Source organism: Globicephala melas, chromosome 16 (genome assembly GCF_963455315.2).
Source record: "Globicephala melas chromosome 16, mGloMel1.2, whole genome shotgun sequence".
Taxonomy (NCBI): domain Eukaryota; kingdom Metazoa; phylum Chordata; class Mammalia; order Artiodactyla; family Delphinidae; genus Globicephala; species Globicephala melas.
In genome coordinates this window covers 33138689-33163299 of record NC_083329.1, presented here as the reverse complement: position 1 = coordinate 33163299, position 24611 = coordinate 33138689, and the positions used below count along the sequence as shown (strand labels likewise).

The 24611-nt window shown below is 43.3% G+C and overlaps 1 protein-coding gene across 1 annotated transcript in view; it reads right to left on the bottom strand.

The window, feature by feature from the left end:
• MYOF (myoferlin) overlaps window positions 1-24611 on the bottom strand; it is a 155550-nt gene that overhangs the window by 26246 nt on the left and 104693 nt on the right. Inside the window, 14 exon segments of the mRNA XM_030865110.2 lie at window positions 1047-1172; window positions 2589-2687; window positions 4250-4261; window positions 7618-7694; window positions 10868-11033; window positions 13212-13373; window positions 14311-14409; window positions 14535-14693; window positions 14786-14967; window positions 17256-17333; window positions 18416-18524; window positions 19606-19779; window positions 21711-21856; window positions 23388-23493. Of these exon segments, the coding sequence (XP_030720970.2) occupies window positions 1047-1172; window positions 2589-2687; window positions 4250-4261; window positions 7618-7694; window positions 10868-11033; window positions 13212-13373; window positions 14311-14409; window positions 14535-14693; window positions 14786-14967; window positions 17256-17333; window positions 18416-18524; window positions 19606-19779; window positions 21711-21856; window positions 23388-23493 (1695 nt within the window).

The following is a 24611-nucleotide window of genomic DNA, read 5'->3' as shown; positions in this document are numbered from 1 at the left end:
ATGTGCCAGGTACTGGAGGCCAAAAAACGAACTCTAGGAATCCAGTCTGGCACAGGGGTGCTAAGTAGGTTTGACTCTCATGCTATCTTTGATGGCTTGGTGGAAAGCTATAATGAGAAGGATTTTGAAACCACGTGTAGGGTAAAAGGGTCTGATAGATGAGCAATGTCTGCTACTCGAAAGGATTACGAAGTAACAGCACATCTGCCACGGATTTGCCAACTGTGGTTGGAGGGAGGGGCAGTTGTGAAAGCAGACACTTACAGTGTGAATGGTACTTTAGTAGCAGCAGGGACCCAGGGAGCCTGGGGTAGGAGTGAGTCACCCTGCCAGAAGCAACCAGGGAACACTTCACAAAGAATGTGACATCGGAGCTGGCGCTTAAAAGAATGAGTAGGAGTTTGTCAGACCACAGAGAGGGAAGGAAGGGCATCCAGGGAATGAAGAAGAAGTTGTCCCAAAGCTCCAAGTTGTGAGAGGACAGGGTGTGTTTGGGGGCTTGGAGAGGATGCAGTGGCAGGAGAGACAAGAAGCTTGTGAAAGGCCAGCCCAACCCTTGGAAGGAGTTGAGACTTGAGCCGGTGGAAACTCAAGCGATGTCTTTAAGCGGTCGAGAAACACGATCAGATTTGGTTGCGTGGAAGATGGACTAGAGCGTGGATGAGAAGGGTGGCAAGGACAATGGATTGGGAAAGTGCTGCACTGGTCCTGCTGAAAGCCTGGGAGGGGGCGGGGTGTGTGTGTGTGTGCGCGTGCGTGCGTGTGTGTGTGTGTGTGTGTGCGTGTGCACACGCGCACTAGAGCTTAGAGAGGCTGACTCTACAGGATTCGAGGCTGGCTGGCATCAGCAGGGAGAAAGATAACGGAGGATGGCTTTGAGTGTTCTGCCCCCAACCCCACTGTCCTCGTCCTTGTTAGCATTTTCTAGCATCCTTCAGATGTCAGGGGATATGTCCCTGACCCAGAGCTTGGTTGTCCTTTATCCTAGGTCTATAAAGAAAATAAAGATGGATCTTAAACAGGACACACACACACATTTTACTCACCTTAAACTCTCCTACCACAGAAGGATCTTCATTCTCATCTGATTTGCCTCGATACAGCTTGAAAGTATCTGAGAAGTCTGTCAGGCCCTCGAATTCCATTACATCCTCCAGTTCACAGTCATATATCTGCAAACCATCAACAGATTCTTAATTTCTCATTAAAATACAGGTGGAATCTAAAATCAAAAAGACTGACGATACCAAATGGGCACGAGATGTGGACGGAGCCCCAGAACTCTCACGTTGCTGGCTGCAGTGCAGGATGATACGACCACTTTGGAAAAGTGTCTGGCAATTTCTTATGAAGTCAAACATCCAGCTACTCTATGATGCAGAAGTTTTATTCCTAGGTATTCATCCGAGAGACATGAAAACATGTCCACATGGTATTAGAATGTCCATAGCAGCTTCATCATCGGGAGAATGGATAAACAAGTTGTGGTATATCCATACAATGGAATATGACTCAGCAATTAAAAGGGGCAAACTACTGATGCACAAGACAATATGACGGCTCTCAAAACTACTGTGTTGGGCTAAAGAAGCCACACACACACAAATACGTAGTGTATGAGTCCACTTATTTGAAGTATAAAAAAAGGCAAAACCGATCTACGATGATGAAATCAGATCAGTTGTCTCTAAGAGGGTTGGAAGGTTGTGAGAAATTGAAGGGAAAGGGGTAAGAGGAGTTTTCTGGGGTGATGGAAATGTTCCTTGCCTTGTTTTGGTAGTGGTTTATGTAGGTGTATATACAATTATCACAACTCACTGACTGGATTACTTTATTGTACGTAAATTATACCTCGATAAAAAGCTAGAAGAGGAGAAGGAGGAAAAAAGGAAGGAAAGAGGGAGGGATGGAGGATGGACTGTGGGGCTGATCTGCCAGCCTAGTTTATTTCTCTAAATAAGCAGTTCTTTACACACTGGTGTTTCTCAAGCTGCACTGAGATGTTATGACAATCACATGAAAGAAAGTAGATTTTTCCACATTCTGAAAAAATGAATAAAGAACTGGAAAACCCAAACCATTAACAGGAAGATCGTCCATAGCCAGACTGGCCTAGTCCAATAGCTTGTCTTCCTCCTGGACACACAGTTGTGACTGTACACTGCAGCATGTAAAAGAATCAACTTCTCAGCTAGTGAAACTGATGCTCGTTTAGAGGACAGAATAAAGCATGTTGACATTTCATGCTTTTTTGCAAGAGCACCATGACTTTGAAGGTCTCCCTTGGTCAAACTGGACAATTGTTGGCCTAATTAGTGCAGTGCCAACCCATTCCCAACCCTCGGCCAGATGTCCCCAAGCCCTAAAGTGGCAGTCACATAACCATAAATCAACAGCTGTCCTCAAGCCCCGGGAATCTTGGCAAAGGCAAAATCCATCACAAGGGGGCTCCCCAGGAGGCCAGAGGTGCTCCTGGCCCCTCAGCCTCAGCACCCACCGTTGGACCTTTCAGTCTTTCACTCAGCTCTGCCTGTGGCCAGTTTTAACGCATGTCAATCCCCCACCCACAGTAGCATAGGCCCAGGTACCTGGAGTTTGGGATAGCCTTTCTGAATATATTGTCCACATTTTTCATGTTCCCCTGTGGAAGCATAATATTTACTCCACCAGTCAATAATTTCTTCCTCCTAAAGAAAGACACATGAAAATGGAAAAATCTTTAGTGATGCCCTGGATTTCCAATCATTGCAAGAAAACTCATAGGTAATAGACAAGAGAAACAGGTACTTCTGAACCTAAAAGAGGCGAGATTATATGACTCTTGTTTACATGCACCAAAGCATTCAGGATTCTTCTACCCAGAAGCTGGAGGTGAAATGATGATCCTTGGCCAAATGAAATGTGGCTTTAATGGCCACAGCTACACTAGATGACTTTCTTACATTCTATGGATACCATCTATTCATTTGTCTGTTTTTACTCCCTTATCCTGTTGACTTGATATTTACATATGCAGATAAATTAAAAGAAAACCTTCAGTATGTGTTTACTATTTCATCCTCCAGTATGTGTTTTCCACTGTTTCATTTCCTTAGCCCTTTTAGCCAGCAATGCGTTGCAAAACAGAGCTCACTAAGCTAAGAGTGGGTAACACTGGTTCTAATTCAAGTTCCATCCTTTACGTTAGAAGCCATACCCTTACGTTACAAGCCATACCACATCAGGTACGTTGTTTAACATCTCTGAGCATCATTTTCTTCATCCACCGAATAGGATAATAACACTACCTGTCCCCATCCATCTCACAGGATTGTTTTGTTTTGTTCTTTGACCACGCTGTGTGGCACGTGGGATGATCTTAGCTCCCCAAGATCCCCGACCAGGGATTGAACCCATGCCCCCTGCACTGGGAGCACAGAGTCTTACCAGTGGACCACCAGGGAAGTCTCTCATAGAGTTGTTTTGGACATCAAATAACATCATTAGGAGAAGGAGCTTTGAAAATTATAAAACGTGAAGCAAGAGCAGGGAGGCATCATGGTTTGTTTAGACCAGTGGCTCCCAACCTATTCTTGGAGATTCTAATTCAATCAGCCTGGGGTGAGACCTGGCATACAGGATGCTTTCAAAAGTTCCCCAGGTAACGTGCAGCCAGAGTTCAGAATCCGGTGGTTCTTTGATTGGGCAGGAGGGACAGCATTTAGAATCCCTCGTGCAACATTCTCAAACTGTAGAAGGCTGTAGTTTATCGAAGGCTACTATAAATTCCACTCAGATTTATAATAAGAATAGATCCCATCAGACCCACCCGTGGCTTAATCTACCTAGGAAGAGTGAGCTTGCCCAAAAGCGTGTGTCACCAGCAACACAGCCTCTTCTTCCATCTGGGGGGAAGGAAGAAGGAACACTCAAGAAAAGCTATTTCTTATTTGTATATTTGTATATATATATGTTTACACACGCACCTACAGTTGTTTCTTATTTGTAGACGGTATATGTATGTTTATACACGCACCTACAGTTGTTTCTTATTTGTAGACGGTATATGTATGTTTACACATACACCTACAGTTGTTTCTTATTTGTAGACGGTATATGTATGTTTATACACACACCTACAGTTGTTTCCCCCTTATAGATCAGTAACCCAACCCTGGATTTAAAGAATTATTTATTTATTTATTTATGTATCAGCTACAGGCAGAAAATACATGAATCTTAAGTCTAGCAAAATGTGTATAATAGTTACCTTTTCTGTTAGCTGCCCATCGCATATATATGGGCAGGAAGAGGACGAACCACGTACAGGTCACACAGAGATGGAGACCCCATGAGCATTAGATTCAATGAGAAAGAGAAAAGGAGATGTTACTGTTCATCCATGCCTTATGTTATCAACATTTTGATGGATTATTTATTCAAGATGATCTCATAATTGAACACACCTTATTGGCTTCTTCTCTGAAATGTGCAAAAGAGTTACAAACAGTATTCAAATAAAAGGCTTGGAGGTAGCCACCCATGTCCCATGTCTTAATAGAGTTGGACAATCTGTCCACCAGCATAGTGATCACAGAGAAGGTGGGGTGGAGGTGGGGATGAATACAGTTACTCATCTTCCTGCCCCAAACCTCTTATTCCATTTAGCTTCTAAAGTATATCCCCAACTTGGCCTAATTCTCATTCCTTCAAAAACTCCTGTCCCAAGATGTTTATGTCCAACATGACTGCAGCACCATCATGTAAGTATCTTTTCTTGATTTTTCCCCATGCCGACGATAAAGCACCTATATACATATCCACCCATAAATGGATGTCAAGTCTCTCATTGGCCAAATCCTCCCATTTGCGTTTCTGCGTGGAGAATCCACCAGGAGATGAGAGAATGGACAGCTAGAATGCTGGGGCTTGACTTTTCTCTTGGTACCTGCTGGAACATAAGCCAAGCTCACCCTTAGGGGCAGTTTGAAGAATTGCTACCTCCTAACTTCAAGTTCATTTCCACTGTGAGGGGACAGCGACTCGTCACTACAGGCACTTCCTGCAGGGAGTGCTGGGCGGCCACGGGGCTTCTTCTGCAAGTGCCCCTCGGCATTTTCCACATCGACTTTTGTTCAGCACACGGAAATGCCAAGAGAGGCAGCGAGACAGATAGATATAACAATTCTTTCTATTAGATTCATGTCAAAGCGAGATTAAAAGTTAAATCATCACAGCTGAATTGAGATTTTGGAGAGAGGGACTTTATGCCAAAAGTGTTTTCACATTCTGAATCGTTCCTGAATTCATAGTTTTAGAGTCTGTTTATTCACATCTACTCTCAGCTATTGGAAATCATTTCAAAGAAATGAATAGTTCATGATTTAAAAAGCGTTATTCAGAACAGATGGCTGATGTTAAGATCTAGGATTAATATGGGAGAATTTATTCATGTCCGCTTGCTCATTAGTTCACGTGGCAAAGTAGCTGAAGCAGCTAGAGTAACTTGCTTCATTATATCCAAATGGCACAGAAGATTCTCCCCTGAAGCTTAAAATAATCACATTTGTTTAAAGATCATCCTTCACTCCAAAATCTAGAAAGAATGTGAAAGGAGAGTTCAAGTCTTTAGACCGAGGTCCCCGCAGCCCCAGGCAGCATCATGCATTTTCTTATCATACATACATGCACTGTCGTTGGAGAAGCCATTTTGCTGAGTGCTGTTGACATACTGCTTAAGCACTGGAATTGGAAGGTAATTGTTGAAATGGCCACGTAGGAATGTCTGTGTTATCTGGCTGGCACTTAGCAATTTGTCCCCAGTGCTTATTTCCTGCTTTACTTGTGGCGGTGCTGAGCCCATCTGTTAAGAGCTCCCAGGGTCACCACAGGGTAGTGGTGTGAGTTTCTGCGAGCCCAAAACTGTCACCTGGAGCCATATTCTACAGCTCCCATCAACAGCACGGTGTTGACCCATTCCCTCAATTTACCAATAGAAGGCTTGACTTGAGTTAGTGGTAATAGGTATTCATTACACACACATCGCACGTACACGTAACACATGCATATCACCTGCATGCATATATATTACATGCATGCACGTGTATTACATGTATGTGTAATCTGGGACATCAGCAAGCTTGTCATTGGCTCTTCCACAGCTCAACTTTGCTCATTTGACTTTGCACAGATGAGTGCTATATTCCCCAATGAAGAGGTGGTATCAGATTTTTAGAGGCAATTCCAAATAGCCTTTCTTAGCAACACAGTACACCTCCAGTAGCTGTTAGGAGAGCAGCTGAGTGAAAGTTATTTATAGTACATGAGAATGACCGATACTACCTTCCTCAGCCCTGCTAAGCTGCAACTTAAAATATGATGTAAACTCAACTTTCACAACGTGTCGCTACAGTAGCCTCATCTGTTAACTACTGTTAAGAAATGAATGAGATTGGGGCATGGACTGGCTTTATTCTTCTTCTTGAGCCTCCAGACCTGGGGCTACTGAGTATACAGAAAGCCCAAAGAAGAGCTGATTCACAACGGGAGGCAGGAAAGCTGGAGGCTGATTACAGAGCAGGATCTTAAACTGGCTTTTTCCAGAGTTGTTGTGAAAATGTACGTAAAAGATCTTACGTATATTACACTTAGCCTCGTCCTAGGCTACTACTGCTTTATGGGGACTATTTGGCGTTGTTTATAAAGTGAACACAGTGGTTTTGCATATTTGCTATTGTCATTTCTGACTGTGGAGGATTCTCAGGGAATAGAATCAAACACTGCTGTGCAGTGCTGGCTGCAGAGCCCACATTTAGTATGGTCCAATTGTTAGTGAGTTTAATGCAGTGGGAAGAAAGTGGATTCTTTAAAGGCACTGTTTATGGACATAACACATTAAAGTGCAATCATGTGCACTTTTCGGCCAGTTTGCACATTAAAACATGCTGTGAAAGTCCATCGTGAATGCCAACAGAAACGGGGAGATATCTGATGTTTTCTTTTTTCTGGGCTGGGAACTTTTTTTTTCCCTCTCCTTCTTGTCGAGCTGGCCAGAATGGTTTTAACATAGGGTCCTGAATGAGCATTTCCACCAATTTCTTGATTTGGAAAACCACAGTGAATATAAAAGTTGGGGATATCCCATACACTGACAAATAGGGTCATTAAAAACCCATGACACTTCTGTTTCATGTGGGGGAAAAAGCTAGTGTGCTACATGTATCCGTCTTCTGAACGTTGTGGTGCTGTGTATTTGCTCCGGAAATTTCTCTTTCTTGCAAATGATATCATTCAGACTGTCCACACTAAAGGTCCTCAGACCTGCCTGCACATTAGAATCACTTGGGGAGATTTTAAAATTTACTGTTGTCTAGATCCCTCTCCCTCGTGGAGAGTGGAGCACAGGTCTGAGTATATTTTAAGTATCCTGGGTGACTGAGGGTAGAGGACATGAGTCCAAACAATGTCACCGTAGAGGACATGAGTCCACACAGTATAAGATTCAGGTTTTTTACCGTGATAAGCTGGTTTGTTATTTTATTTTAGTTGCACTGAATGGTTGTTTGACTGAATTCACCTAATGCTTAGATGCCTGGAAGATAAAACTGACATCATCCAATGATCAGTTCTGAAGCCTACCTTTGATGCCAGTAATGGTTTGGTGTCTTCTATTTCAATAACGACGTCCCGGCAGGGTGGGGTAGACAAAAAGGAGGCTGCAAGACAATTTCATAATCTAAGATGCTTACAAAAATATAGTGGTGAACATTCTACTCCAAGTTCAAGTTCAACAGCCACACAGTGGAAGGCAGAGTTTGCTCCTGGATGAGACTTACTAAATGGAGAAGACCACGTCTGAATGTAGAAAAATAACCCAATTCATTGCTTTTCCCAAAATATGATACAGTTTTAGACATTTTAAAGGGGACTTTATGGCCCATTTTTTTCTTTTATCTTAGACAATTAGCCCAATCCTGTACACAGGAAATGCTGAAAAAAAATTGTGTCAACACATGTCTTTAGAGGATGTAGGAGTGAGGTCGGGCAATGGGGGCTGGAGGGAGCTACACCAAAGGAGCTTCCTTTTCATGGAATCTGTTCTAAGACACAGAAAAGCAAATCAGGGTGAAGAGTTGCACGTTTCAGGGCTGAAGTTGCAGTGGCTCATTCGGCGTGGCTCTCACAGTGTACACAGAGGGAAAAGGCACACATCCTGGCTTTAAATAATTCCCAGAATATTTGTGGCTCTGGAAGGTGAGGTTAGAGCAAGAGCTCAGGAGCAGCCCCTGGGCTCACCAGGTTCAGTTCAGCTGAAGGGGGTGCTGAAGCCTCAGCCTGGGGCTGGGTGGGATGAGAGGTACGGCTACCCTTTATGGAAGAAGGCATCAGGCAGCCAGACATTCAACAGGAGGGCAGAACTCAGACAGAACAAACTCTGCCAAGCAAAAGAACTTTGTGTTTAACCCAGCATTTGATGTATAGGACATAAAGGAGGGAAAACACATTTTTTAGGTGCCTACCATGTGCCAGGCAGTGGGCTAACCTGTTTACATACATGATCTCATTTAACCCCTCAAAAATCCTGTAGATATGTGTGGCATTATACCCATTATAGAGGTTAAAAAACAAACAAACTGAGGCTAAGAGAAAGCAAGTCACTTGCTTCCAGTTAAACAATCACAAGTGAAAGTAAGTAATCTAGGTCTGTCTGACCCCAAAGCTTGTGTTTTAACCATCATACCAGAGCCCAGAGCAAAGCAGGCCCTTAGTAAATGTCAGAGAAATGATCAGCGGAACACCGGGGAAGCAGAGGAGACTGACATTTATTGAGCATCTATGATACGCCAGTTGCTATGCTGTTGCTAGGTGGCACCCCCAGATCTATCAGAAGTCTCTAGGCTTCCAAGATAGCTCCCCTCCAACTCCCAACAACTGCAGCAACACAGAACAGGACAGCCAGGTGGGAAGGCATGCTGGAACACAACTGCATGCAAGTTCCTTCCTATATTATCATTTCTCCACTTTACAATCCTCACGTACACAAAGCCTCGGGGACAGGAGGAAAGTTATTCTGTGCGCTTCCAACATTAGGCCAACCAAGTCCATTCCTCAACTCTTACCTCAGTTGGGTTTTAAGAAACTATCAGATTGATCTAAAATAACAGGTTCTGGCCTTGGGAACACTGTGCTCCCCATACACCTTAAGGAGTTTCCTCTTCAGGGGCTTTCTGAAGCCTTGACCTCACTTCACACTAACTACAAAGAATCATGAACCAGGAGACCTCTGCCTAACCCTGACCCATAGACACGAGTAGGTCTACACAAGCGATTCTGGGGCCAGAGAAAATCTGCAGCATTTGTACCTTCCTCATGATTTCACATATTTGCGTCCAAGAACTTTCTCTCATGAAAGCAATAGGAAAAACACTAGGAAAACAGTTTCTCTCCATTAAGTAAGCCCAGCTAAAAGAATGCCTGCAGTTACATTAATCCTTGATGTTATAAAAATGTTGCTGTTTTAGGCACCATCAACTCAGCACAAAAATGCTTTCCATGGGAAATGTATGGATAAACACATGTAGGGTTTTGCTCAAGTGTGACTGTGAATTTTTTTCTCTCTTCTCTGAATCAGGGATACAGGATGCTCAGACCCACATAGCAGATGAGCTTCAGAGGCTCTGTAAAATCAATACCAAACCGTATGGAAGATTAAATAGAACTGGTTAGCAGAACGGCTCTCAAATAGAAGACATCTGTTTCGGTTTGGAGGCTACAACGATCAGATGAATGGGTGTCAATTCTCCACTGGGCTTAATCGTATGAGCCTAGGGGCTCTGGGATCTTGTTTACGGATGGGACCCAGTCCCCAGCCCCTAACAGTCTCTGCCACAGGGTAAATTAAAAAACAAGTAATTCTTGAATAAACAAGAGCAAAATACTATTAATTAGTTATTATTTAGTATAGAACCCAAAAGTATTATACTCTGCTCTATCACTTATTAATTATGTGACCCAAGGCCAGCAATTTAAACTCCAGCAGGTGTCATTTTTTCGTCGATAGATAACAATGAAATCATATTTTTCAAATTATATCACAACAATGTTGTGATGCATTAATGAGGCAGGACAATAGATGGAAAGCAATTTAAAATAAAAATCCCCCACTCCTTCAGTGCTTACGGAGGGGCCGCTGTATTTCCCCATCAAAATATTTATCACAGGACTTCCCTAGTGGCGCAGTGGTTAAGGATCAGCCTGCCAATGCAGGGGACACGAGTTCGATCCCTGGTCCGGGAAGATCCCACATGCCACAGAGCAACTAAGCCCGGGTGCACAACTATTGAGCCTGCACTCTAGAGCCCGCAAGCCACAACTACTGAGCCTGCGTGCCACAACTACTGAAGCCTGCACACGCCTAGAGCCCGTGCTCTGCAACAAGAGAAGCCACTGCAATGAGAAGCCCGCGCACCGCAACGAAGAGTAGCCCCCACTCGCTGCAACTACAGAAAGCCCGCGCGCAGCAATGAAGGCCCAACGCAGCCAAAAATAAATAAATTTATTTTTAAAAAAACTTATCACAGCAAACTGCAATCACCCATTGTCTTGCCTTCTCTGCTGGATGATACAAAAAATCATGTTCATCCAGGAGCAGGATAATTCAGAAAGTAATAGCTTGAGCATTGGGTCCCCTCAAACAAGGCCAGGATTCAAGGGTAGCTCTGCCACTTACTAACTATATTACCTTGGGAAAGTTACATAGCATGCTGTAAATCAAAGTGTTTCCTCATCTGCAAAATCTGGACAATGAGTAGTTACTTTGAGAGTTTGTAAAGATTAAATCAACTCAACATGAAAAGTCCCAAGATGCTATTTAGAGACTTGCATTTACCTTTAAGCTGTGGCACGATGTCCTCCTTTCCTGCATAAGGGTCGCAGCGAAAGCGGTCCAGGCGGTCAATGGTGCACTGGCCCACAACGGGCTTGCGCCCAAACTGCCGGTGGTCGATGACCTTGATCACCAGCGGAGGCATGTACAGTTCCTCCTTAGGCAAAAACTGGGGGTCACAGAGGTAGGTGTCACTTTTCTGTTTAAGACCTGACAAGGGCAGCTTTGCCAATTAACTCCCCCAAAGGGACCAACCCAGGCCCTTTCTGCCCATTTGGTGTAGCCCCTGGGACCCACAGCAAGCAGTTCAGTAATGTACATGCCAAGCAAGCAGCCTGGAGCTGAAGGGCCTGAGCTCCGAGCCAGGATCAAACCCTGGCTCTGCCACTGACAGCTGCAGGATCTTAGGGAACTCTTCGTTGTCCCAGTGATCTCCTTAATAAGAGTAGGGGTGCTGGATTAATATATGTGAAGTGCTTGGCACTGTACCTTAGCACCTGGCTCTGCTCTGTAACAGGATGTGAAATCAGCATTTAGCTAGAATTAGTTAAAATTTAGATCGAGATAAAACTGAACCTTCACGGGAGATAACTGTGGCTTGAGAGTCTTTCAGCCCTGGAAGTTCAATGCCAAAATGGGATGCTCATTTTTCCTCCATGCCTCCTGGTTCCCCTATATGGAATTTGGTAGCCTTGGTGACATTGTCTGATTGGGGAATCACGGGCTGGTCTCGGGTCTGCCTGGTGCGTGGTTCAGCTGATTTCCACCTTCGTCTTCACACAGGAATAGAAGCTGGGATCAACTGAGTGGTTTTCCTCACCTCTGCTGACTGAGGCTAGATTCCAGGCTAGAGCCTGGGAGGTGGGGAAGGGGCTGAGGACGGAACAACGATGGGTAGAGTGACCCAGGGGATCACTCTGGGATTCTGGCTCGGAGCTTCCAGGTGGCGCTCATCTGTAGCAGCGCGAGGGGAAAAGTACTGGCTTTGAAGTTGGAGGGACCTTAAGTCCAAACTCTGGCCACCCACTTGCTAGCTGTGTCCCCTTGTGTAAATCACTTAACATCTCAGTTTCCTCCAAAGCACACATAAGAGGGGTGAAAACGCCTGCCCTGCAGGGTTGAAGACTTAATGCAGGGAGTGTGAATGCAGCCAGCACCGAGCTCTGTGTAGCTACTGCTGCAATCTTGACAGTCACTGCAGCACAGCACACGGGGCCTGGCACTCACGACAGAACTTGCATAAGGTGGCTCCCCTCTCCAGGCCTCAGCTGCCTCATCTGTAATTGGAGAAGTTAAGCTCCAAGACCCTACAGTTCAAGACTGGTGTGCTGGAGACCCCAAGGGCAGAAAAACGACTGGGGTAGGGAAAGAAATGGGAAGGTTCTGGACCTTCCATCCCGTTAAACTGAAGAAATGCCTTTGTTTCTTAATGCTTTGTATAGTAGAGTAAAAAATAAAGATTTTTCTTTTTAAAAAGCTAAGGATTTAACTGCTTTCAAAACGGAAAGACGGGGCTTCCCCGGTGGCACAGTGGTTGAGAGTCCGCCTGCTGATGCAGGGGACACGAGTTCGTGCCCCGGTCCGGGAAGATCCCACATGCCACGGAGCGGCTGGGTCCATGAGCCATGGCCGCTGAGCCTGCGCGTCCGGAGCCTGTGCTCCGCAACGGGAGGGGCCCCGGCGGTGAGAGGACCGCGTACCGCAAAAAAAAAACCACCAAAAAAAAAAAACGGAAAGACGGAGTAACCTCTTCTTGCTCCAAAGTATTATAGGGTCTATGATGGAGGCCTGTGAACCAGATCTGAGGCTGCTGCCTTTCTAATAACCAGAGGGTAACTTTGATGGAACAAAGTGGCACCAACCCAGGGACACGTGGAGGCAGGGCACAGTCATGGGCTCTTAGGACATGGCCCCATCACCCCGCAGCTGCCCTTCCCCAGCCAGCCAGTCGCTATCCAGAGGGTTCTGGTCCACGTACACCCGCAGGGCCTGGGGGTTAATATTCCGCTCTTGGGGGATTGACCAAGAGCCTGTTACAGAGAGCTGACTAGATGGAAAGTTTACTGGAGAAATATATTAGTATTGCTCGTAGGTACTTCTGTGTCACTGGGGTTGTTTGAAGCTTTAAGAAACCATCACTACAGTGTGAGAATCTAAGAGGGAAAAGTCACTGACATGCTGTCTGCAAGGCAGGGTTTTTCTATTTGTTGTCAGACTGGAAATATATAAACTACAGACTTTGGAAATATATATATATAAAATATGTGTGTGATTTGTATATATTCATTTTCAAGTACAAATCAGCTATTCAACAGACATGAACTATTACGGAGCCTCGATACAGTACCACTTTCATGAAGAGAACAGAACTTGGGAAGTTGGGCGTCTTCTTCAGGTTTTTGATCACCACTGATTCTACCCTTTCCCCTCCGCACTCCACAATGAGACTGGGGGAGGTGACAGAAGCCATCTGGTAGTTTTTCATATTTCTTAAGCCCCAAGCTAGAATCTAAGAAAACAATGTAAAGAGAAGGGAAAGAAACCCAACATATCAAAAATAATATTCAAAAGGAAAAATCCTGTCTTAATAACTGGTAAATTCTTTAAGACTGACTTGTACAGATTTGCCTCAAATCTCTGAGAATGTCACTCTAGAAAACCTGGAGGTCATACAGAGAAAGCGATTTTGCCCATTTACCTCTCCTACCTGAGCTGCTGAAAAGCAGAGGGATAAGAGTGCAGGGATCCAATCCCAGCTGCGCCGTATCACAGCTCTGAGGACTCTGGCCAGTTAGTAACCTCTCTGTCTCATCTGCAGACGGGGCTGAGAGCATTACCTATCATGGGCTATTCTGAGGATCAAGTGTAAACTTCTTAACACAGTGACTGACATGCAGGCACTAAGTAAAAAAATAAGAGCTGTTGTTTAAAGTCATCTGCCTCAGTCTTAGCAAGACCCCAAGAACAGAAATCTCCAGGTAACAGGTGCTTGACTGGACAGAGGGAGAGTCCTCAATAGTAAGCAGGACGCTGTCCATCAGGCTCCTTCCGTCTATATCTGCTCTGTCTGACATGTCAGCATTTCTCATTCCTCCCTTCCCTCCCTATACCTCCCTCTGAGGTGCCCTTTTCTCTGCACATAAAGACACACTGCTCTGAGTCCGTCTCCTCTCTCCCAGTTCTCCAGTTGACACAGGAAACTTAGAAATCCACTGGCTCCCAGTAAATGGGAATTCTAGATTCCCTCAGGAATGTTGGGATTGACTTGTTTTTATTGCTTTGACAAGCATTCTATTTCCAAGAATATTTCAATTTTTTAGACAAATTCTATAGGAAATTGGAGACAGCAAGAGAAGATGCAGCAAGATTCCATTCCTAGACAAAAGATTCCATTTCTATAGCCACATCCATTTGAGTCGATCAGTAAAACAAAGTGAGCAGCATACCTCAACAGCAGTGAGCTGAACCACAGGCCTGATGCCCTGGGGGACCATGTACAGACTTGGTGCCCTTTGCGAGGGAAGAATGGGAAGGTTGGAGCCATCCTGTGAAACAAACATGGAAATGTCAATGCCTCCCTTTAGTTCAAGTAACTAGTGCCTGGAGTTGTTAACAAGTGTTTTGATTGGCTACTCTGAAAAAAACAGATGAGTGAGAACTCAGTAAGTACCTTGTGCCTCAGGATCAGCTCTGCAGTGACAAGGACATCCCCACAGGTTTTGTCTCCATTCATTACTGGGTACCAGAGAAGTTTGGGTGTGATGTCCATTTCTGAGTTTAGTTTCACCAGAGGAGAGCACATGCTTCGTCCTAAAAACTCATCTTTGCCCTAGAGAAACAAGCAATCCTTAAATTCCCCGACAAACATCCCTATAAACCTCCATCATTCCCCAGCCATCTCAGAAATTCTCCATTACCTACCACTTGGTCATTGTCAAAAAGTTCAATGACAACCTTGGGTGGGTTCTGTAGGACTGTTTGGGGTTCCCCATAGATTTCAATTTCATCAAATATAATCGTTTGGTCCCAGGTAGGATTCAGGGTTGAGTGGATGATCTCGGTGGTTTTACTTCGATGAAGGAAGGAGACATGAGCATATGGATCTAAAACAGAAAAAAAAGAATAACCACGGCTGAAGTCTGACACGGTAAAACCATGGCCATGGCTGAATTCTGAAATGGTAAAACTCCTGGAAGAAAATATAGGGGTAGGCTCCTTGACGCTGGCTTGGCTACGGTTTTTTGAATTTGACACCAAAAGCAAAGGCAGCAAAAGCAAAAATAAACAAGGGGGACAACATCAAACTAAAAAAGGTTCTGTGCAGCAAGGTAAACCACCGAAGAAATGAAAGCCAACCTATAGATGAATAAAGAAAAAAATATAGATACACACTATGAAATATAATTCAGCTTTAAAAAAGAAGGAAATGTTGCCATTTGTGACAACATGGATGAACCTAGAGGGCATTATGCTAAGTGAAATAAGCCAGACAGAGAAACACAAATACTATATGGTATCACTTATATGTGAAACAAACAAAAAAAGTGGAACTCATAGAAACAGGCAGTAGAATGGTGCCCTCAGGGTGCCTGGGGGCAGGGGAAATGGAGAGAAGTTAGTGAAAGGGTGTAAATTTCACCTACAAGATGGTCTGAGGATCTAATGTATAACATGGTGACTGCAGCTAACACTGTATTGTATAATTGAAATTTGCTAAGAAAGTAGAACTTAAGTGTTCTCACACACTCACAAAACAGGTAAGTATGAGAGACGATGAATGTTGTGGAAATCCTTCGACAATGTGTACATGTATCAAATCACCACGTTGTACACTTTAAATATATTACAACTATATTGTCAACTATATCTCAATAAAGCTGAAAAAAGATAAGAAAAAAAAAAAGAAGTAATCCATTTCTCCTCCATGCTAAATAATTTCACCAAACCTTTTTGCAATTGCTTGGGAGCTGTCCTGTCTGAGCAATACCCTGCTGTCTAACTTGAAGCTTTTGCATAAGCTAAAAGGGTGCTTGGCTTTTAGCATTGCAGCATCTTATGAATGGGATTCCTTGCTTTTGTCCTGATGATGTATCTTTTATCTCAAACTGCAAGGAATGTGCTTAGAGTTTTATGCAACTTTGGTCGAGAAATTAACTTTGACTTTCAATGATTGAGTGCCCCCTGGTGGTGAATATTCAAAAATGTCTTCAAAAACCATTTTGGAGATGTGTATTACAGAGATAACCTTGAATCTGCTTTAATTTGTGAGAAAAGGAAACCATTCACATATGTTGGTTAATATTAGTGCTCGGAACATACCTCACAATTGATGTAAGCATGCTGGAGTATCAGGTAACTGCTCTTAGAGCTGTTTCCATAGAAGCCCCAGGGAAGCTCTGATGGCCTTCAGGTCCTGAAGTAGAATGCTCCCCCTAGAGCCCAGGAACTGTTCATGGTCCCACTAGCAACAGCACAAATCCCCCAGCAGCAGGGGCCCAGAACCTTCCTCTTAGAACCAGTCCAAAGGCAACAAAAGCAGCTGGGGTGTCAGTGTGAGGGGTGATGAAGCCTCACGGTTTGATGGTGCTGGGAATTGGGGAGCAGGCAGCAGAGGAGGTCAAGATAGACTCCAAAGTAGGGGAATGGGTGATCTGGTGATCTTTTTGTCAACTTAAGAGAGCTACAAAAAATATATATATATTGGGCTTCCCTGGTGGCGCAGTGGTTGAGAATCTGCCTGCTAATGCAGGGGACACGGGTTCGAGCCCTGGTCTGGGAGGATCCCACATGCCGCGGAGCAACTGGGCCCGTGTGCCACAACTACTGAGCCTGTGCGTCTGGAGCCTGTGCTCCACAACAAGAGAGGTTGCCACAGTGAGAGGCCCGCGCATTGCGATGAAGAGTGGCCCCCGCTTGCCACAACTAGAGAAAGCCCTCGCACAGAAACGAAGACGCAACATAGCAAAAATTAATTAATTAATTAATAAACTCCTACCCGCAACATCTAAAAAAAAAATATATATATATATATATATATATATATAAAAAGGTGAGGACTTACCAATTAACCCAAGAGCCCAGGGGTAAAAACACAGCTATAAACAGAAAGCAGAAACTGCTTTTCTTAAGGTGTTTTTTTAATCACTTAATCAATTAATGATTAGTAGTATTAAAAGACCATGAATCTTCTCCAGCACTCAGCAACCATGCTTGGCATACTCAGCGAGTATCTAATGACTGAGCAACTGACTTCATGCATATCAAACTACCCTCAATACAGAAAGGCTTTTTGTTGTTGTGAGAAATAACTCAAAGCATCCACTTGATGAAAAGTAGAATCAAGCTAGCCTGCTGTGTAATAACATGTGAGACGGAGACGTTTTCCCTTTACCTGAAAAGCTATCCTTGTCCAGAGCCATGAGGTTTCTGGCTTGATAGATATAGCAACGCAGATGGTAAATGTAGACTCCTAAAAACAACAGGACGGAGGTTACTTACAAGAAACAGAACACTGTATTTCTATTGGGAGATAATATATGTTTCAGATAAATGGGTTACCCAAATCTATTTCCCCACGGTAAAGAACACATATACAGTGGTGATGACATGTCTTCCCAAATTAATTCTGTCTCCTGCAAAATGAAACTTATTTAAAAAGTACTACAGGAAGCTCAATGCAAGTGTGTCAATCACGAGAACATACTCCTGGTGCAAACTACCTGGATTTAGGGTACTGCTTGGCATCGCCGACCTTTAAAATGACACTTGGTCTCTAGGAGTTATAGAAATAGGGCTTTCCAGACCAGTTCAGCACCAGATCTAGGAAACGGTTATCTGCTAAACGTTTCTTTGATATTTCAAAGACTTTATACTCCTTATCATTATTATATTAATGCATATACGACCCTCCCCACTATGCTGCCACCCCTCCCTGCCCCTGCAAACACACATAATTTGAGAGGCAGGGGAGCATTTTGATTCATTATACAGATTCTGGGAACCAGACTACTTGAGTTCAAATCTTGTCTGTAGTGCTTACAAGCTATAAGATCTTGGTCAAGTTATTTAATCTTTCTGCACTTGGTTTCCTCCTGTAAAACTGGGGCCAGTAATAGTACTTACCTTCTAGGGTAGCTATAAGAATTAAATGAGTTAATATATGTAGAGTGCCTGGCACATGCTAAGACTTATATGAGTATTTGCTATTATTATTACAGAGTAGGCCTGCTTCCAAAATTCCTGAAGGTTATCATTGAAACCAACCTTAACTTTTTGAACATTTTTTCCAATTAGAATAATCTTTTGCGGGAGCTTAATAGGTAGCATGAGTACATATCAGACAGATTATGTTGAAATCAATGATTTGACCACCCTCTACCCCAAATATAATTTTGAAAACTATATTTTAAAAAATCATCTCCATCAAGTGATGTAAATAAAAGTCACATTTGCATAAAGGGATTTTTATCTATCACATTTGGTGAATTCAAAGAGTTTCCTTGAGATGAACGTCATAGAAGTGAAAAACACAAATACATGTTTAAAACTTACTGTCAAAATTACAGGAAACAATGGGAGTGTTTGCTCCAAACACAGCAGTGGCGCTGTGTTTCTGTTTTTCTACACTCTTTTCATCTCCATCCTCGGTAGTATCTGCACCCTAAAATAAGAGTCAGGAAAACCAATTAACAATGCCTAAAAACAAATGAAGAGGTAAGAACTACAAACAAATGGAATGGTCGCTTTTAAAAGAGATTTTCTTCATCCAATCACTCCATTTTTTTTTTTTTTTTTTTTTTTTTGCGGTACGTGGGCCTCTCACTGTTGTGGCCTCTCCTGTTGCGGAGCACAGGCTCCGGACGCGCAGGCTCAGCGGCCATGGCTCACGGGCCCAGCCGCTCCGCGGTATGTGGGATCTTCCCGGACCAGGGCACGAACCCGTGTCCCCTGCATCGGCAGGCAGACTCTCAACCACTGCACCACCAGGGAAGCCCCAATCACTCCATTTTTAAACGATGAATAAAGCCCAGGACAGCGACAGAGCAGGAAGTCGAAGCCAGCCTTTCTACCCACCAAGGCCAGGTTTACCAAACCCTGCCCGTGAAAGAAAAAAAAAAAAAAAAAAGGAGGAGCATAAAGGATACATAAGTGGATTAAGAGGAAGGGAGGAGGAAAAAGAGCAGTGGAAGAAGAACAGAGAAGGGTCACTGTGTAGAAATATAAAAGTAGCTTGTGTCCAAACACAAATTTCTAAAAATGGTCCCTGACTACCACATTGTTTTAAATCAACCATGACCACTTTCTTATTCATTCCTTCCACCTTTGTGCTTTTTTCTTCTCTGCCTTTTTATTGTGCTTCCACATGAACTGTTCTCCAATTTTGTAAGCATCCTTCTGTTTTCCTTCCCCTCACATCTGCCTATTTAACTTTCTTTGTTTGTTGAACAGTTGTAGTTTCCAAAGTATGATCCAAAGGGATGTTAACAGATGTCACCTGAAGCAAAGGTTTTGGAACAGATATACTCGGAAAAGGCTAGATGAAACAATATTAAACATGCTTCTTAGAACCTTTCATATGTAAATGGTCTTTTCATTCTACAAAATTATTGAGCACCTAGGATGTGCAGCTTTCTCCCAAATTATGTGCAGTCTTACAGTACTGGCGTCGATGGTATTATATCCAACACTCATGTATTTTCCCTCTGCGAATATGACTTGAATTTTGGCTATTTATTACTTACAAGTGCACCTTCAAGTTTAAAGATGGCAGCTGCGCCATGCGTCTCCGAAGGAGCCATTTTTCTCCTCCAGCATCTGCGGCGAAAGGTATCTGAACTACGCTGTTTCCAGTGAAATTTCCAGCCAATTAAAGAAGCGTATTCCCAGCCCTCCTGGTCTTTAAATTCTTCCATGGCCTAAAATAGAAGTAAAACATTTAATGATAATAATCATAATAACAATATTCCTTATATTGATAAAGCAGATTATGTGGTCCATCAACAAATACGTACTGAAAATCTACTCTGTGCTAAAGTACTGGGCTAGGAGCCAGGGATACAACAAAGAACAAAACAGACAGGCTCTCTGCCATTGCAGAGCTGATGGACTGGGGGGGTAGAGAGAGAGAAGCAGGCAAGTAAAGTGAAATGAGATGAAATGAAATGAGTGGTGGCTGTACCATCAGGAGGGGCACCTTATTCAGACTTGGTAGCAGGGGTTGGGGGCGGCATGAGGGAATGGGTAAAGCAAATGGATTCTTTTCCAAATTGCTTTCTATTTTCTCACTTCATTAGCTCATAAGAACATTGCCATTATGATATAGTTTGGAAAATATTATGATGTCCATTTTATATAGAGAGGGAAAAAAAACGATACCACCCTCCCTAGGGTCTCAGTGTCTTGTCTAAGGTAATAGCTTCTATAGCTAATAAGTAAATCAGGGTATATTACTTCTGTAATAACTACTATCTAACGACGATAGCACTTTTAATCTTAAAAACTATATATAATTATCTCAGTTTTCAGTGTTTCTTTTCAATTCATTCAGGAACTCTAAGTGTGGTATTGGGTTAAGAGCTGAGGAAGCAGTGAAGAAAAAGACAGATTCCTTGCCCTCCTGTAGCTGACATTTCAGTGGTGGAAATTTTACGTAAATATCTTAAAAGTATGACTAGATTTAGTAGATGTAAAATAATACTGAATAATATTTATGATCTCAGAAATAAGAGTTCCACGTAGGGCTTATTTTTTTCAACTTTAAATAAACAGAAAACCCAGGTCAAGGACAATCTTATAATTGACCTTCTGGCAGTATTACTAGTGACACCAAAGTATTTTATGCAGCCAGGAGTGAGGCAGGTTAGGGAGCATGATCTAAGTCTCAACAATACTCTTTGGTAGAATAGAACTGGGCCATGTTTCTGGTCTTCTGACTGGTGGCTCAGTGTTCTTTCCACTTCACCTCGGTGCTCTCATGTGGAAGGAGGGAGTCAAGTGCCTCTAGCAACTTCTCACCCTATCCGGATAAGGATGATTCCAAAACAAATATTCATTCATTAGCTCATTCATTCTACTCCATTATTTATTAGGAACAAGGTCCGGAGCTTTGGAACCTTAGAAGTACCAAAAAGCTCACTATCTAATAAAAAGACACTTCATGACATCTACTACGAGTCAGGCACTTTTTGGAATAGAAAGAGGTCGTATTTGGAATGACCTTAGCCTGGGTTCAAACACTCTATCACTTACTAGACACATGGCCTAAAGCAAATCCATTTAACCTCTGTGAACATTATCTGTAAGATGAGGATAAAAATGCAGATTTTGTGGATTGGAGATGATGTATATTCAGGACCTACCATCACAAAAAGCACACAGAACATACCACTTATGGTTGTTATGAGTGTACTTTTTCTGCTCAATTTATTATTATTCCATTTAAGCCTATAATACCCTAATTAGATGCATATTATATCCATTTTGCAGATGAGAAAGGAAATGAAGCCAGGATTTGAAGCCTCAGGTGTCTTGTTCCAAGTCCTGAGCTATTGCCACTACTACATTATGCTACCAAAATAATTTGTTTCTACTACTACCTCGCGAGTGGTTCTCGTTATTTAGCCTGCTTCAGAATCACCTGGAAGACTTACTGAAACACGGAATGCTGGGCTCCACCCCCAGAGTTCCTAAATCAGCAGGTCTGGGGCGGGGATACACTTTTATAACCCTTGAGCAGGGCATCAGGCCCTTGACAGGCAAATGGTTCCTGTAGAAGTCGCCGAGTTAACCGTGGTTCTGCGTGGTCTGGAAGGCGGAGCCCCCAGCTCCCTCCCATTGCTCCTCTTACCTTTGCAGTACTTGAAGTGGTTTGTGTTAAATCTCTCTTGCGTTTTCGGACCAGCCTTCGGCGTCTATGAGTATGATACATTTTTTCTGCTGCAACCCAGGATTTGGGCTTATTATCAGGAGGAATGATGATTCCATACTCCCAGCCTGGAACAGAGTTTGTGAATGGTTATCCAAAAGAGATGCACTTGCCAGATTGCCAAATAAAGTTCCAGGAGTCATTCGGTCACTGTCTGCTCCCCAACATTCTCCACTGTCATGACTGAACGCCACTGCTCCTATCACTTTGCTGCCATCAGCCAAACTGAATACAGCCCTATTCCCCTGGATCCCTCTTCGAGAAGCTTCCTTTGTGGCCCTGGGGTTCTCCTCCATGTTTCTACTTCCAGTCACTCATGGTAATTGAGTGCATCTAAGAGTAAAGCACAATGCAAGAGGCATTTGGGGACAGTGATGAAGGGCGTGGCCTGTGTAGTCAACAGCCTGGCTTCAAATCCCTGCATCACCACATGGGGGCTGTTTACTTTTAAAGTTTCTTGCAAGTTAGTAAACCTGCTGATGGTCCAGTTTCCCCAGCAGAAAGGTAAAATATACCTTTTTCAAAAGAATTAATCAAAATAATGCATGCAAAGCACTAGGACCATGATTAGCATATAGTTTGCACTCAAAAAACATTAACTATTATTAAAAGGCCTGGTGTGTGCATCAAGATCATCAAGAAACTTATAATCTATTTGAAACCTTCCTTATCAATGTTAGCTCTTTCGTGTGTACTATTCCCTCTTGTAAGAAATTTAAAAGTCAAATTTCCTCTCTTGATAATTCTAAATGTTCTAGTTCGTTTAACTTTAGATTACTATTTGTAGAAAAGGATAAATATCGGACTTCCCTGGTGGCGCAGTGGTTAAGAATCTGCCTGCCAATGCAGGGGACACGGGTTCGAGCCCCGGTCTGGGAAGATCCCACATGCTGCAGAGCAACTAAGTCCGTGCGCCACAACTACTGACTGAGCCTGTGCTCTAGAGCCTGCGAGCCACAACTACTGAGCCCGCATGCCACAACTACTGAAGCTCGTGAGCCTGGAGCCCGTGCTCCACAACAAGAGAAGCCATGGCAATGAGAAGCCCGCGCACGGCAACAAAGAGTAGCCCCCGCTCACAGCAACTAGAGAAAGCCCACGCGCAGCAATGAAGACCCAACACAGCCAAAATAAATAAATAAAGTTTAAAAAGAAAAGGATAAATATCATTACCAGAAGCTATGTCAATAATCTGCATTACTGCTGAGTAGGGTGACTTTTAAGGCATTTTGTAGTTCTTCTTTCTGAGCTAGGGGGCCCCTGAGTGTGATGTTCCCAGGGAGGGTATGTCATGGTTAGACTAGAGAAGCTCCAAACTCCAGTCCCCTCCCAAATTCTCATTGGATCCCCGACATCTCAAAGTCCAGCCACCTGGCATCCCGTTACTTTGTATCTTTCATTCTTGACAGCCCCCCACCCTGCACCTGTCCAAGTACTTGCTTGTCCTTCAGATTTTGCGTCTGAATAGTCACAGGAAACACCACCTGACCTGGTCATCTTAGGCGAAGGGGCGTGAGACTCCTCCCTCCCAAGGAAACTTGACTTTAACCAAGGCATTGCTGGAGAGCCCCTGGTCAGGTAATAGGTCTGAAATGTTACCTCTCTCATCCACTGCACGATTAATGTCATAGACCCATGCATCATCTTCCCATTCCCAACCTGGAGGGCAAGTGAGCTCGCTGGGTGATGCTGTTTTATCACCGTTCTTAAAAAAAAAAAGAAGAGAAAGAAGCCATAGTGTGTTAAATAAGATGCAAAGGTGAGATAGAATTCCTCACACTTAACTATAGACTCACTCATTTCAATACCATCATACACATCAATCTTTCTCAGAAAAAGCCGTAATCTTTATTTATACACAATTGCTAAACAATAACTAGATTTTTAAAGAATACTTTCTGCTTCCACTATTAGGGAATATGTTATGTTAAACCACGGGAAATTGTTTTTGTAGGTCAAAAATGATCAAATGTAAGCTATTTCATATGGTTCAACTTAATATTATGAAATGACGCAACTCTTTATGAGGGGTTACACTGCAGAGAACCCATCAGAGATGGATAAAGCATGAAAAACACATGTCTTCAAGAATGGGGTAATGCTATAGGAGGTTGTAGATGCTAATCATGTAAGACTGAGCAAAGTTTACTTGAAATATTGACTTAAGTTCTGCATTAAAACTGATAGAGTTATGAAAAAAGTTCATAGTAAAGGAAATAAACGAGGTCCGTAAACATAGAAAAATAGTCAGCTTCACTTTAAGAGTGTGAAAACTGAAATAACAACAGGATACCATCTATTCATGTACTGACAAAGATTAACAAGTGGGAGGGTGAGTGTCTAGAAAAACAGCCCCCTATGCTATTGCTAGAAATATAAATTTGTACAACCTCTTTGAAAGTAGTTTGCCAATATTTGTCAAAATTTCATATGCATTGAAACCTTGACCAAGCCAACAGATGCCTCTCCTACAAAGTTTCATAAGTGAATAAGAATGTATGTATAGGGCTTCCCTGGTGGCGCAGTGGTTGAGAGTCCGCCTGCCGATGCAGGGGACACGGGTTCGTGCCCCGGTCCGGGAAGATCCCACATGCCGCGGAGCGGCTGGGCCCGTGAGCCATGGCCGCTGAGCCTGCGCGTCCGGAGCCTGTGCTCCGCAACGGGAGAGGCCACAACAGTGAGAGGCCCGTGTACCGCAAAAAAAAAAAAAAAAAAAAAAAAAAAAGAATGTATGTATAAGGATGTTCATTGTCACATTGTTTATAAAAAACAAAGACTGGGGGGAAAACCCCTAAATATCCAAAAGGAGAGGATTAGTTAAAT